The 16,793-nt window shown below is 32.4% G+C and overlaps 1 protein-coding gene across 4 annotated transcripts in view; it reads left to right on the forward strand.

Moving 5' to 3' along the window:
- LOC118185112 (uncharacterized) overlaps positions 1–16,793 on the forward strand; it is a 254,232-nt gene that overhangs the window by 163,020 nt on the left and 74,419 nt on the right. For all 4 annotated transcript variants that reach the window (XM_085809298.1, XM_085809300.1, XM_085809301.1 and 1 more), the window contains one exon: positions 10,231–10,335. In XM_085809298.1, the coding sequence (XP_085665424.1) occupies positions 10,231–10,335 (105 nt within the window). The remainder of the gene's footprint in view (positions 1–10,230; positions 10,336–16,793) is intronic.

Raw genomic sequence — 16,793 nt, forward strand, 5'->3', positions numbered from 1 at the left:
TAAGTGAAGGCATTATTTTTGTTGTTGCAAAGCTTAGTCTCTCTAGATTGGTAACAAATATACTATTCTGCTGTTTCAAATGTAAACAAATATGTCCACCATGTTATTTAAAACTTAACCGCACTTAAACAGCTTTTAAATTGTTGATAATTGTACAAATATTGCTTCCAGAATTACGAAAGGCATGAAAACCTTAACCGGAAGATAAGAACAACATAATTCAATCATTTTTAAAGCAAAAAAGGTACAATTTACAAACATATAAGAGTAAAGAAACTGAGATCACTGTGCCGAGTAACAGAGTGGATATATATATAAATATAGTATTTATATATGTTTGGTGCGGCCAATTGCAACCAAAATACAAGGTGCACATCTACATGTTATAGCAGTCCTATATACAAAATTTCAACGTTCTGAGGCTACTCGTTTTTGAGTTATGCGAGATACGTACGTATGCACATACATCCGTACAGACGCCACGAAAAATTCTCTTCAGAATTAATTTTAAAGCATTTTTGTAATTTTTTTGGAGGAAATGAGTCTTTTATTCTGTCTTTACATACAGATATCACGCAAAAACATTGTTAAATTGCATTCGATAGCGGTCAAAATGGATATTTTCGTTGAAATATGCTGCCTGAAACTTTTTGCGATTACAATACTTCCTTTTTACTTCGTACAAGGAAGTAAAAAGCATATAAATGATAATCGTAAATCCCATTATCCTAAAATTTCGAAGCTAAAAATATGTATATACATCTGCACATGATTGAAAGAAATGGTCCTAAGAAACATCAGCATTACTGCTAAATATTGTAATCCATAATTATTGCATTTTTAATCATATAATATTTAAAAAAACATTAAATTTTACATTAAGTGCAAATTGCAGTTCTGTAATTTTTCTCTTGGAATTTGTAGTATATCTCTTAGTATGAATACGAATGTTGCAAGTTATGTTTTTTAATTATTACATTTGAATACATTCCGTTTTCATTGTTAATTTTTGTACATACTTGTGATAACAATAAAATTCAAGATAAATGGGAAAAAACTTTTTGTTGTGTGCTATTTAATGAAGAGCAGACTTAAATGTGTAGTTCTTACTATTGTGTATATTAATCAAATCATTTCTGCGCAGTATCCAAGGGAAAGTACCCAAAGGAATGTTATTGATTTGAAAAAATGAATAAAATGGCTGTGAGAATCTGCTGTTGTATAAAACAAGTGTATATAAATATATTTACATATGATCGAAAGAAGTGATGTTAAAAATCATCAGCATTGCTACTAATTATTGTACTTTTAACAGCTTGCTATTTAAAAAACACTAAATGATTTTTTATTAATTGGAAATAGTAGTTCTCTTACTTTTTTCTGGTAACTTTCAAACACTGCATAGTTTATGTGATTTTTAAAATATTGCCACATACACTAAATATGTCAACATACACTATTTTAAAATAATTTTTTAAATATTTTAAAATAGTGTATGTTGTTTGTTAGGTTATCTCATTTCAAATATGAATGTTGGAAGGCCTTTTTTGTTGTAAGATTTAGGTATGTTTCTTGTATGAAATATTTTTTATCACATTTATTAGCTAATTTATATAGTATTTCATTTTCAAACATTGGAGATTTAGAAGTTGGTGGTTATATATTTTGCTCTGAAACGTGAATAAATTAATACTTGAGCCTAGGTAAAATATTAATTATTATCTTAAGAACCCCTTCCCAATTTATCATGACAGTGGCAATTTTCAGAGTTTAAATTTTTGTAAAATGTTCATTTGTTCTTCAATTCTTTCAATTATATTTATGCACAAAGTTAATTAAAATATCTCTAAAAAGCCTAAATAGTGAAAGTAATGTATATAAAGCCTCTTTTCTTTCAGCTGTTTTAATTAACTAAGTAACATGATAAAGTTATATTTCCAACAAAAATTTAAAAATCCAGATGACTTTCCGATGATAACATCAGACGGAAAGCTCCACCATGTTTATTAAGTGTCATGGCCTTCTCCCTCTTGAAGGTCACAGCTCATGCCCCATTTAGATGTCATCACACCTTCCTTCTGAGCCACGCCCCCCCCCCACTTTGAAAATTAATGATCTAAAAGTTCTTGGGGTGAGAGTTCCCATTCTTCAGGAAGTATCTGTTACAGTTGTTTGGTGTTCTGCAGAAGGTAAGATAGTTAAATAAATCGATATCATATGAAGAAGCAAGTCGAAAATTAAGAAACGTATCTTTTCACTTTTTTTATTGAAACTTAACAACACGTGCACAACATTACAACGGCATCCATAGCTCACATGCAGAGAGAGAACTTGGTGTTGCCAACATGGTAACTATAAATGTACCAAACTAACACACCTCCTTACATTTATATTTACTAATTACAAATAAACATAGATATAAGCAACCTTTTTATCTTTACCATTTACAATTAAGCATAGATATAAACAATAACACTTAACACAAATTATTTTTAAAAAAAGTTTCTTTCATTAACTTAAATGTTAAAATCAAAGTTAAAACACAATTTAGTTTACATAAGGACATTACCAAAACCTATTTCATTTCAAGCAAAAATATTTAAATAAACATCACTTAAATAAACAGTATACAAAATTTATTTCAAATATATCTCTGAATTTCAGAAATTTAATCTTTCCTAAAGACTTAGTAAAAATATTTGCAATATTTGATTCTGAATCAATCTTTACAATTTCAATTACTCCATTTTGAACATTTTTGTGAACATAATGATATTGAACTTCTTTGTGTTTTGACATTTTAGTGAAGTTCCCATAGTTAGCAATGGCCAAAGCTCCTGAATTATCTTCATAAATTTTAATGGGGTGAGTTGTATCAGCAAAAACATCATTCACAACATTTTTTAAGAAATTAATTTCTGTCACAGCCTCAGAGAGAGCAATATATTCAGCAAAAGTGGAAGATTTTGTCACACAATTTTGCTTTTTGGATTTCCAGTAAATTAGATTACCAAATAATTCAATAACAAACCCAGTAGTTGACTTTCTGTCAACAATATTACCTGCCCAATCAGCATCAACATAACAATTCATAATATCAGTTTTAAGATGTTTACTGTAGGTTAATTTTAGATGTTTTGTTAAGTACAAATGCTTTAAAACTCTCAAAGCATACTTGAAATATGTCTCATCATAACAATTTTGAAATCTACTTAAATAATTTACGCTGAAATATATGTCTGGTCTAGTACCATGACTAATATACAAGAGTGCTCCTATTAGATTTTTATATTTGACATTTTGATTTAAATTAAATTGGCTTAGTTTAAGATTAATCTGCATTGGTGTATCATAAAGCTTTGAATTTTCAATACCATACAGTTTAGCTAAAGATTCAATATAATTTTCCAGACTCAGTGTTAAGGTATTACTTTTCTCATTATCATATTCAATATCAATTCCAATATAGCTTTTTACTTTATTTAAATCCTTCATTTTAAATTTATTATGTAGTTGTTCCTTAATATCATTAATTACCTGAGTATCTTTACAACATATCAACAAATCATCAACAAATAAAAGAATATCTACAAATACATCATTTTCAGATTTTACATAAAGACAATAATCATATTTACTTCTACGAAATCCTAGACTCTCAATATACTCGTTAAAACACTCATACCAAGCATTAGGGCTTTCTTGCAACCCATATAGTGCTTTCTTTAATTTATACACTCTATTCGAATTATCATTATAGCCTTGTGGTTGTTTAACATAAACCTCGGACACAACGTAACCATTTAAAAAGGCAGTCTCAACATCCATTTGATGAATATTTAAATTATACTGACAAGAATATGGAAGTTACAATTTTAAGGTTTGCATCTTAATGACAGGGGAGTAAGTATCCTCAATACTATCTTTTTGCTGGAAATCTTTTTGCTCGAACCACTAATCTAGCTTTAAAAACATTACCTGGTTTTCTTTTGAATACCCACTTTACATCTAGAATTGCTTTATCCTCTGGTTTAGTCACTAGTGTCCAAGCGTTATTTTTAACAAGACTGTTCATTGCCTCTTTCCAATGTCCAGCCTTGCTGCATGTTGTCGCCTCCTCAAAGTTACCTGGAACTGTAGCATCACAAAAATTTGCACTAACACAGTAGTACCCGAATTCTTCATGAAATCGAACTGGTGGTTTGATTTGCCTTCTTGGTCTCATTCCACTTTTTGTTTCATCTTCATTTATCACACTGTCCTTGCAGTTATCATTACTCTATTCACATGACACTTCTTGAGGTTCATTCTTCTTATTTGTATCATCATTCTTATCTTCATCATCACAACCTACACACATTATGTCTTCTTCAATAATATCAACATGCCTGGCAACTATCATTCTGTTATTCATCAAAACTCTATATCCAACTTCTGTATATCCAAGTAAAGTTCCAAATTCAGCCTTTTTATCCCACTTTCTCTTTTCTTCTGGTATTCTTACATACATTCTACTTCCGTATAATTTCAATTCATTAGCAGATGGTTTCCTATTGAAAAATATTTCATATGGTGTCTTCTTTACAATAGTATTTGTTAATGTCCTGTTTTTCAAATAAGCAGCAGCTTTAATTACTTCAGGCCAGTAACGTCTGTCAACTTTTGCTTCGGCTAAAAGACATCTTGCCATATCCATTATAGTTCTGTTGTAACGCTCAGCAGTACCATTTAATTCATGTACATATGGTGGGCATGACTTTATCTTGAAACCTTTTTCTCTTGCAAATTTGTATATCTTGCTATTCATATATTCACTACCATTATCACATCTTAGTTCTTTGATAGTCTTCCCTGTTAAATTTTGAATTTCATTTACATATTCAATTAAGCAGTTAGAGACTCGATCCTTAGATTTGATACAATAAATTTTTGCCAACTTGCTATAATCATCAATAAAACTCACAAAGTATTTCTCACCATTATATCCACTTGTTCTGTGAGGTCCATTTAGTACATCTGTATGTATAATCTCCAGAATATCTTCTACTTTTCTTCTATTATTCTTGAATGGTAAATAGTGCATTTTATTTTCAATACATATGGCACGCTTCATATATTCGGTTTCTGTTTCTTTAGGGATTCCTTCTAATAGCTGATCTTTGCACATAATATCCAGATATTTAAAATTTAAATGTCCAAATGAACGGTGCAATTTTTCTTTTAACATTAACTTACTGATGGTCAAATTTCCAAATATTTTACTATTTTTAACACAACTCTTTACTTTATATAATCTTTCTTCTTTCCTTGCTATTGCTACTAATGAACCATTGACATCATATATTTTAGAGAACTTTTCTTTTGAAACTATTTTATGATTATCAGTAATCGTCGAATAACTTAATAAATTTGCTTTCATTTCTTTTACATAAAATACATTCTTCAATGTTACGATAGATTCAGAGTTATATACAGAAAAAGAAACAATTATATTGCCAACCTTTGTAGCTTTCAAAATCCTTCTGTCACCGACTTTTACTTGAATAGGATCCTTCAAAGTGACTTGCTCTTTGAAATATTCATCACTGTTTATAATGTGGTCTGTGCATCCGCTATCCAGTAACCAATTGATTTCATGATTTCATTTTTATTCATCACAGTATTTGCACTGGAACTTGTCATGTTACTTTCGATAACAGTGGGGTGAAAACTATTGCCTTGATGACTGTTTATTCTATGGTTAGAGTATGCTCCACGTTCACGATGTCCACTAAAAGCACGACTACGTCCTCGGTTATGTGAAGAACTTCGACCACGATAATTACTGGAGCCATTACCACGATAGTTCTTTTGATAGACATGCCAACAATTCTTTTTAATGTGACCAGGTTTTCCACAATTGTAACAGACATTCCCTTGTGGACCCGATTTGCTTGTTTCAATTTTGAACGCATTTGATTTTTCTGCTGGTGCATAATCTTCATAATCATTTTTCTCTTCAAGTAATTTAGATTTGATTTTGCTCTTTAGGTAATCGACTGTTCTGTCCTTCTCTGGTAATATATCTATTAAGTCACCAATGTGACTGTAATTTGAAGGTAATGCTCTTAGCATATAGTTCAATTTTTCTTGTTCCGTTAGGTAGGTGCCGGCATGTTTCAGTTCATTCACATACTTTTCGAAATCATCGAAAAATATATTTACATCAGGATAATTTTTCAGTTTCACACATTCTAAGTTATTTCGACAAACAATTTGTAGAGATGTTGAAGTTTTTAAATACATTGCATCAAATTTCGTAATTATATCAAATGCAGTCTCACACTCGTGAGTATATTCCAATTGCTTGTTTGTTATGGCGCCAGAAATGTAATTTGTAGCTTGTATATTTTTTCTTCCCATTTTTCCACGTCATCGTTTTCACCGACTTTTCGCTGAACCACATCTTTACACTTTTTAAATTGAAGAAATTTCATCATACGCACTTTCCAATTAAAATAGTCCGAACCATCAAATAATGGTATGCCGATATCACTGCTTCTTGTACATGCCATTTTTATGCTAGTACGGTAAATTTTAAAACAAATTATAACTACTAAATTCTTCATTCATATTCACAAACCACGAGAACTGCTACCTAGTAAATAAATCGATATCATATGGAGAAGCAAGTCGAAAAATAAGAAAAGTATCTTTTCACTTTCTTTATTGAAACTTAACAACACGTGCACAACATTACAACGGCATACATAGCTCGCATGCAGAGATAGAACTTGGTGTTGCCAACATGGTAAATATAAATGTACCAAACTAACAAAGATTGTGGCAACAGCCATCTTCTTAAAAGATCCCACATTTGTTCAGTGAGATTTAAATCAGCTGAACATGCTGGTTGATCCATTTTGTGGATATACTTACTTTTCAGGAGCACCTCAATAGCATGAGTAATGTGTGGTTGTGCATTGTCATTTATCAAAGCCAAGCCAAAAGCAACAGCATCCTGGATAATGTTCCTAATGGTTCAAGGTTAACACCTGTGTTGCCAACTTGCTCAGCAAAATTTTTCTTTTCCTCTGGCGTACGGTGTATCTTTACTTTTCGAAATGCCCTCGTATTCCCCCTTCAGCATGAATCGATTTTTCTTGGCATTCTGCCAGATACAGACCACATCACTTTGGGTACAAGTACTTGTTGAACAGTTTTTATGTAAGAAGGGAGCGGAAAATTTTTGAAAATGGCACCTAAACTGCACAGAAGCTATACTGCTGGTTTTAAACTTAATATAATTTCACTTGCTAAACAAATTGGAAATAGAGCAGCAGCTCGAGAGTTTGAAGTGGATGAGAGATGTATTCGACATTGGAGAACTGAAAAAGAACTTAAAAATATGCCACAACAGAAATGAGCCAAAAGAAGTGATACTACTGTAAGGTGGCCGAATCTAGAGGATGACCTTGCAAACTGGATAAAGGAGCAACGAGGAAAGGTAATGGCAATTTCAACTGTAAAAATTCGATTACAAGCAAAATTTATAGCAAAACAAATAAACATAAACGATTTCAAAGGAGGGCCTTGCTGGTGTAGCAGATTTATGAAAAGAAAGAATATTTCTGTGCATACTAGAACAACAGTCTGGCAAGAATTACCAATGGACTGGCAGGATAAAAAGGCATCTTTTCTAAGATATGTGACAGATATTATTGACCCCCCCAAAAAAAAAACTTCGGTCACAGATAATAAATATGGATGAAACACTGTTAGCTTTTGACTCTCCTGCAAACAGAACTGTTGATGAAACTGGTGCAAAAACTGTATCTGTGCTTACGACGGGGCTTGAAAGAACATCATTTACATGTGTGTTAGCTTGTGCCGCAAACAGTGATAAGCTAAAGCCGATGATCATTTTTAAACAAAAGTCTATTCCGAAGGGAGATTTTCCTAATGACGTAATTATTTGTGCAAATGAGAATGGCTGGATGTGTGAAACAATCATCATGAGTGGCTACAAAAAGTTTGGCAGTGTAGTAGGGGATCTTTTTTCCAACCAAAAGGGTTATTGATAATGGATTCCATGCGTGCTCATTTACTTGAGTCAGTGAAAACCAGATGTCAAAAATTGTCTACGACCATAGCAATAATTTCTGGTGGTTTGACAAAAATCTTACAACCATTAGATTTGTCAGGTAATAAATCATTCAAAGCTGAAGTCCGAAAGTGGTGGGAGTGTTGGATGAGTGAAGGATCACATACGTATACCAAAAGAAGTAAAATTCGTAGAGCATCTTATGAAGAAGTTGCAAAGTGAGTAGGAAGTGCGTGGAAATCGGTAAAAACATCATCAATAATAGCAGGGTTCATAGAAGTTGAAATTACATCCTTAGATAAAGAGACTGTAAACCAAGAGTGTGAATGTGATGATCTGGAAGACTTGGACTTCAATCAGGATTTACTAAATCTTTTTAATTCAGATTGTGAAGAATCAGATTTTGATGGCTTCATGTGATGTATAGTTTGCTGTAATTCGTTTTGTAAGTAAAATTAAAAATTTCCTTTTGTAATCCAAATTTAATATTTCGTTGTTGCAACATTTTTTATAATATAGTCTGAGTATTACAAATGGACTTCTTTAGTGGGTAAATATAAGTATATACGTGAACGTAAATATATTTTCAACATTTCTTACCTTTAATTTATTTTTGACTTATGGTTTCATTTCATGCATTTTTCTTAACTGATATGTAATATATCAGGATTTAGGTTGAGATTTTGCATCTATACGGCCCATGACGATGTCACGCACAATTTGATCTATTGCAGCATTTATGCTGATGCGGCGTTTCTGTGTAATTTAAATTTTTTTCCTGCCATTTTTCTCGAGTGCGGCTGATGCGGCCTTTCTTCTGTAAATTACGGTACTTGCCCACAAGAAACTGTTGAAACCATTCACAAAACTGAATTCATTTTCCAGTGTCACTGGGGACTAATTGTTAAACCACTTTCATTTTATATGGGATGAGACCGACTTTCTCTTGAATGGCCTGATGTGCTGGGGTTATGTAGTATTGCATCCGATATATCCAGCAATTTTTCTTCAGTGAGTAAAACTGATGGTCTCCCACTTCATGGATAATCATTTACTGTTCCGCTGTCCCTAAATCTCTTCATAAGTAATCTGACACTGTTTCGATTAGGCACAGGTGTACCAGGAAATTTAATGGCAAACTGCTCTTTCACCATCTGTGTGTACTTGCCATGATCATGGAATACATATTCAATGAGGAATATTCACTGTTGTAAGGTTAGCACCATCCTTACTACAGAAGGAAAGCACTAAACTGGAATTACCCTGTTCAAATGCAAGGATGTGCAACAGTATGCTACACACACTCCCCTTCTCAATGTCAGCAAGCAAACTGTCTCAGATAAACAGCTGCAGTGAAACCAACTGCATAAAGCATTGTAACTAACTGTTACATAAAATATTCCCTCAAAACGCATTGGTTTGAAAAATATTTCATCATATAAATGTATCCATTGGTAATGATGCATATGCATAGTTATTTTCTGAATGCACTGTAGTTTTTCTGGAAATATTCTGCTTATACGTATCCCTTTTTTGTGTGTTGAAATTGGTTTCTGTAGATGCATATTAGACTCAGCAGTAACATTTTTTTACAGTAGTTTTTGATATAACAAACCTCTTTAATATCTCTTTGTCTTTAAGTTTCCTTTATGTCTCACAGTTGTGTCTTACAGATTGTGTTTTGCTGAGAATGTTTTATACTGTCATGTGTTTAGACACACTGCTTCTCAACATCTCCAGTAATTTTATAACTGAGGTTACCGATGCACCAGTGAAACAGGCATCAGTAATCTGATGTCTTTGGAATTCAGTCTGTCATTTTTTGTCATTATGAATGGAGTTTTTACAAAGCATAGCTGAAATATGAAGTTTTATCTACCTCTTGAGAATGCATTTAAAATAATCATGCAAGTAAAATTGTGGCTACGTTTAAAGGTTACTATGTAATCAGTATAAATAAAATTAACTGTTTTTAGCATAGTGTCTCCTACTACTTTGAAGATCTCCTGTACTTTACCTTTTGTCACTCATAACTGCATTTCAATTGTAAAAAACTCATGTGTTTGGAATTGTTTCTAGTATTTTTTATTTATTTATTTATTTATTTATTATTATTATTATTATTATTATTATTATTATTTTTGTAGGCATTTTACTGTGAACAAAGGAGGAGGGTAGTTGCAATAAAATATGGAGAATTCCAGATCGATAATCATATTTTGAATCTGTATCCAGAACAAGATATTCTACAGGTATTAATAAATGATTTTATAACTTCCTTTTAATATTGGCTCAGTAGAAGTTTTACCCACAAAATATTCCTCTTTCCCCACAGAGGTGTTTTCCACAGAGAATCTTTGATACATTTTATTAGTCTTTCCCTATCATGTAAAGTACAAAGTAAATGGCACTATATCAGTTCCAGTTGTAGTGTATTCATCAGAAATTTGTATCTTTATCAGATGCCTAGTGGTTGAATAATAATACAGTGAATCCATTCCCCAAGGCTGTTCATCATCTGAAAAGCTTATAAACTGGAAATGCTTTTGCCATCGAAATTCACATAAAATAGATCAGTAATTTTTTCATGAACTGCAAAGTGATTACATACTTAAAACTTTACAATAGTATTAAGCATTTAATTTTTTGTTTTTTGCCACTGCCGGTAGCATCAGAAATGAGAAACCAGAATATATGCATTTAGAGAAGGGGTGGGCAAATACTTTTTTAACCATAGGCAAAAAGGTCTTTAGTGCATCATGCAAGCAGGGTCATTGTAAGGTGCAAAGGTATTTGTTTGACGATCTGTAGTGTTGCCTCTTTTGTTTCCCAGGACGTGATGAAGGAAAACATCCCTTCTGGGTAGAAAAATTTTTAAAAATTATTATCTCAAATACCATTTTGTACACTTAATTTCATATTTCTTACTTAATAAACCCAAAAAGTGAACATGGGGTCACGACAGCTCTGTGTGGGGATCAACCAATGAAATATAAAATGTTCTTAATAATTTCGAGGAGTATAAAGCAAAGAGAATGCGTCAATGATTAATCAAACATTTTTATAAAATTATAGATTAGCATACATTATTTTTATTGTAAAATTGTGTTGTAAATAATTATTAATTAATGTGTACTTAATGTGAGATGTGAAATCTCAAATGCTTATTTGTGATTGTTTCATCTAAATTAGATTCCAGCTCACTTGTGGCAATCCTTAGTATCAAAGTGCTTTCCATCTTCTGGAGAGAAATGACGAATGAAGAACTGGGTGTAATTGATTATTTTGCTGCTTTCATATGGTTGGATTACTGGTAATTTGCAGTTTCGCCAAATCCACCCTAAATGGGATTTATTCCTGCTGGTCATCAGATAATTGAAATGTGCACTGTTTCATTTTAAAATAAAAATTCAGATGTTAGGTGTTCTTTTCCTAAGTTCTCTTTTCTGATCAGTCTTTATTTCAACAATATTCATATTTCATTGTTTAATTTCTGAATTACAACTGCTAGAAATGATAGAACTGTATTCTTTGATGGATGTTCTTGTTTTCTAATGAATACTGTTCTCAGCTTACCTTAACCACTAACATATAACAAATTTATATGCAGATGTACACTGTAACAATAGATGCACACTAAAGCTTTGGTAGTTTGTGCTTAAAATCAGGTAGGACAGAGCTAAAATGTCATTACACAGGATTTCATAATAGGGCAGATTAAACAATTAAAAACACTGCATTCCGCCTACTGACCAGCTTTTGCCAACCCCTTATCTAGACTAAACATAAGGATGAACTGCTAGTAATGTAAATATAAGAGTTTCCTGCAGACATGTATGTTTTTGGTAGCCTTCATGTTCTGCAACATAATTATCCATTGTGTATCTAGTCATAAATGCTAGTCTGATTATTAAACACAGTAAACCCCTGCAGAACATGAGTTAGGTCATTAATACATAGTGCATATGGCAAAATCACGTTCTGCGAAGTTCTGTGGAAAAATTTGCTATGTGTAATTTAGGTTATGAAAGTATGTATAACTTAAACAAACATGAATTTTGTTGCAATTAAAAAGGAAACAAATGTAAATTGAAGGGTTTTTATTTTTTCTTAATAAATATATGATACAGTTATTTTTTTTAATACAGTTGTTGATTTTTGCTTGGGAGTAATGATTAACGAAACTCTTTAAAAGTTTTGTGGCAAGGAGTGCAGAATTTTTCAATGCTTCTCGAAAAGTGTCTTCTTTTTATTATTGTTATTCCATCACAAAATCAAACAGCTCGTTTGCCCTTTTTTAACGATTCATTTAACAATTTATGAGTCACTTTATTTTCTCCTTTGTTATAACTTCTCCACTTTATTGTGGTTTTGCAATCAACTGGTATTAAAGATCATCAAATTCTTCATTCGTCATTTCTTAATTAATTCTTTGACTTTTCCTTCTTCTATATCTTAAAATCCTTTGCCACCAAATGCTTTTGCAATTGGTAGGATTTCATTGGCTTCATTTTCAAAATCCTCAGATGTTTATGAAAATTCTTTAAAATTGTTGAATAACTTCTGACTAGAACTGATGTCAGCAAACATTCAGTGTTGATGAATGAATGGTGAACTGCATATTACTGAAATTCTACCATTGGTCAAATTAAATGGAAAGAGTTAAGAAAATGTGCGTATGCAATATTGCATTCTGCAAATCCATGCTCAGCTAGGGTTTGTTGTATATTAATTTGTGAGAACGGAAATTTCTCACACCACGCAGTTCATCATCATGGACACTATCGTAACATTAATCGTAATCACTACCACGTGCATAAATACACAGCAAACAGGTTTCCCTCTCTTTGCTGACTGCGTCTTGAATGAGTATGCGGGGCTGCGGCCATTGCATATCTCACACTCGTGGAATGATGTCTTTTTTTGATGGAGAAGAAGGAGCGAAGCAGCGTGAGAATTGCACAAATTAGCCTGAAAGATTATGTTGAAAATTAATCCAGCTATAAAATAATTATGCTAAAAATTGAACTGTCTTGAAATAAATTGTTAATGTGTGTTTCGCATTAAGAAATTGCCTCTATTGACGTTTCGCTTGTCTCCTTGTAGATTTTACCTTGTGCTGACCAGAATAATGTGTGTAAAAAAAAGAATAATATGTGCGTATATAAAGCAACATCTGCAAGCTATTTAGATAACGTGGAAGTATTTCCAATGCGAAAAGTGAACGATGAAATAAGATATAAATTTTGCTTTCGATCTTCTAGACAGCGCCCTTCTCGTGTCCTTCTGTTCTTGAGTTTTTTGTGTGCTATGCTATCAAATTGATATATTTAATCCAGATAATGTTTAAATAATTGAACAAAGAGAGATTGAGAAAAGAAATGTGTCTCCGCAAGTCTCTTGCATATGTGTTTGTAGGTAAGTGAAGTAATTTTATTATTCTGTATTTTAGGGTTACAATGCAATGTACGACATATTTTTTTTTCAGGCCAGTAAATATTGGGCACGTGTAACTTTGATTTAATTCTTGTAAGTATCTAGTTAAATAGTTTTTTCGACACAACACAACATAATTCTTACAGTTTAAAGTTTTTCAGCCTTAAAAGAAGTTTTCAAGAGATATATTACACATTCAAACTTTATCTACCTGAAACTGCTTTACTGATCCAGTTTCACTAATAACAGTGGACAACAAATTTGAACTTTTTTTCAGTATCCTTGATACAAAACACACTTTTCGTTGGAAATTGTGGTGATAAATATGAAAACAACAATGAAATTAAAAAATTAGATTAATTTTTTAAATACATTTTTAAAAAAGTGCTTAACGCAAAATACATGTTCATTTTGCTACTGGGTGATACACTACATCAGGAGCATCTCTAACAAGTGTCCAACAATAATCAGCAAGCATGGAAGGGCTCCATTTTCCCTGATATCATTTCTCCACTTCTGCAATGTCCTGGTGGAAGTGCTCACCATGTTCATCAATAACTGCACCACAGTTATCTGGGAAAAATCTAGGTGAGAATCAAGAAAATATATGCAAAGACATGTTCCAACCTAGTTTTTAATATGGTAACATTAGTTCCTCCACAGTTTCAGTGTAGTTTTCAGACTTCTTATTTTCTGGGAAGTTAGTTACTGTTTCTTGAAAATTTATTTAAGCATTCTTCTCATCACCTGTTAATATATTTTCAAAACATTTGTCCTTGTAGAGATTTTGGATTTGTGGCCCAACAAAAATGCCTTCCTTTATTTTTGCTTGACTTAGCCCATGAAATTTCCCTTGAGGATATTAAAATGCCGGACCATTTTTATCCATTGCTTTCACAGACTTCTTTATTAGCCCTAATTTTCTGTGTAGTGATGGTAGTAATGCCTTTGTTGGGTCAATCAATGGCACATGCTGCACCTTCTTTTCTCCTGGTTTGAAGGACTGCAATCCTGGTAAGAGAACAGTTGCTTTGAAATCTGCACACTTTTGCCATTTATAGTGTTTATATTTGATGCACTTTAGGAGATTCTTAAAATTTTCATATGGTTTCTTCATATGAACAGCATGGCCAAGCAGAATCGATGGTTAAATTATTTCTGAAGCATAGCAGAACAGCTTTTAAGCATAATGTTGAGCCATCTGTGAACAATTTCCATTCTTCTGGTTTGTGATTCAAACCGAGGGCTCTGAATAAACCATTTATGTCCTTGCAAAAATTTAAACTTTCTTCGTTGTCAAAGAATGGCATCAAATCTATTTGACAAGTATGAAAATGAGTTATCACCACACTGTTAACGAAAAGATCTAACTAGTCTACCTTATTTTTGGTAAATCTAGGTCTCTCATTAGATCGTTTAATTCGGTGTGGTGTAATATGTGAGGCTGTCTAGGTGAAACTGGATGTGTAATCAGGATCCAGAGAGGCTGACTGCATGTTTATTACATGACAAATTTCGGTACTTTTGTCCGAGTCAGAGGTTTAGGTTTCAAGCAGTTTGGGAACTGGCAAATCATCACTATGGAGTATTGGTCATATAAGTGGTTAGTATATTTAGATACATTATAATGGTCTTTTTCTTAGATACACCTGTTCCCTGACCTACAGGAGCCACCATGCATAAATAGCAATCACTCACATGATCTCAGGGCTCTCTCCACATCATTGGGACTGCAAAGAGCATCAGTATTTTTTTGTGTGTGTGATTTCACCACTTTTGCAGACCAGAAGCTTACGAATTACAGTACATGTGTGGGGCCCAGGACTTATCTTGATCTCCCACTTTGCAGCCAAAACAGAAATTATGAACTTTTTCAACAAAGGGAGTCAGGTTTCATCTGTGCAATGCATAAGTCCACTCACCACAAATGTAACAAAAACTGTTTGCGTTATTAACATATTTATGAGGCATCTGATTTGAACAGTGTCTTACAATTGGCTCAAGACGTACTGTGCAACACTTTGTGCTGATTGCATCATTCTTTAAGGGAGAACATGTAAAGAGAGGTTAGCTTTAAGTATGTTCTTGGCCCATGGATGACACGACTGGTTTATATACTTTTAGAACTGTGCATATCCAATAAAACTCACTTGTGTTCCAATCTCCCAACAGGTATGTTGTGTGTTATTTATTCTCATGCATGCTAAGTAACCACTCTGCTATATTGAGTTTTTAATAGGTTATGGGCCCAGGTTAAGAAAGGAGGATAAATAATCTAATGACTAGTTGGGTTAGTTTGTTTATTTAATTCTATGAGTGAATTTTAGAATTAATAAAATTACTTTAACCAAAAATTGCCACATGGTCATGTTAGGGTTAACTAAACCACATGGTTGTAAAAGCTTAACTAGTTAGACTATTACTATTAATTTTTAAGTACTATTTAGGCAAATATTTCTTGAGAATAAAATTCATTCAATGGAAAATTTATTTTAATTTATCTCAAATTATAATTTTTGTCTCTTGTTGATTAAGTTAAAAAAAATGCCATGGGGAGAAGGTTCATTTAGTCACAAACAATTGAATAGAAGGGAAAATTACTTGGACTGGAAATTTTCCATGAAAATGCGCATTAATTAAATTTATGGTGAAGAGGGTACAAAAGAAGATCCAGTGAAGGATACCAAAGCTTTGTCATATATAGCTGAAGGGTAAGTGAAATTATTTTCAATGACATAAGAGATTTAACAAGTGGAAAGGAAGTATGGAAAGTATTAGCTGAAACATATGAGGATAAGGGAATCATAAGAAAGGTTTCAATAATTAAAACATTAGTAAAAACCCGTTATACTGATTGCAAGTATATATCTGACTATTTACGTAGGCCCATTTCAGCTTATCAGCAATTAAAATCTACTGATGTTAAACCTGATAAAAGAATTAACTGCAGGAATAATTTTAGCTAATTTATCTGATAGGTTTGAACCTCTTATAATGGGTTTAAAAAATTGTGATGAGGCAAAAACAGTTGACAATGTTAAAAGTCGCTTGTTGGCTGAAGATTCAAAACCCCTAATTGATAAAAGTTAGGAATATGAATTTGTTAATAAAAATTTTGGAGGCAAAAATACTTTAAAGGAAAATGTTTTGAATACAATTTGTTTGGCCACAAAAGCTCCGACTGTCAGAATTCACCTCTCAAAATACGTAGATGTAATGAAAACAAGCTTAATTAAAAGTTTAATTTTGGATTAAAAGAAAAGAAAGGGGGAAG

The sequence above is a fragment of the Stegodyphus dumicola genome, chromosome X2 (assembly GCF_044657685.1).
Source record: "Stegodyphus dumicola isolate Sdum_Otavi_A_Nest chromosome X2, ASM4465768v1".
Lineage (NCBI taxonomy): Eukaryota > Metazoa > Arthropoda > Arachnida > Araneae > Eresidae > Stegodyphus > Stegodyphus dumicola.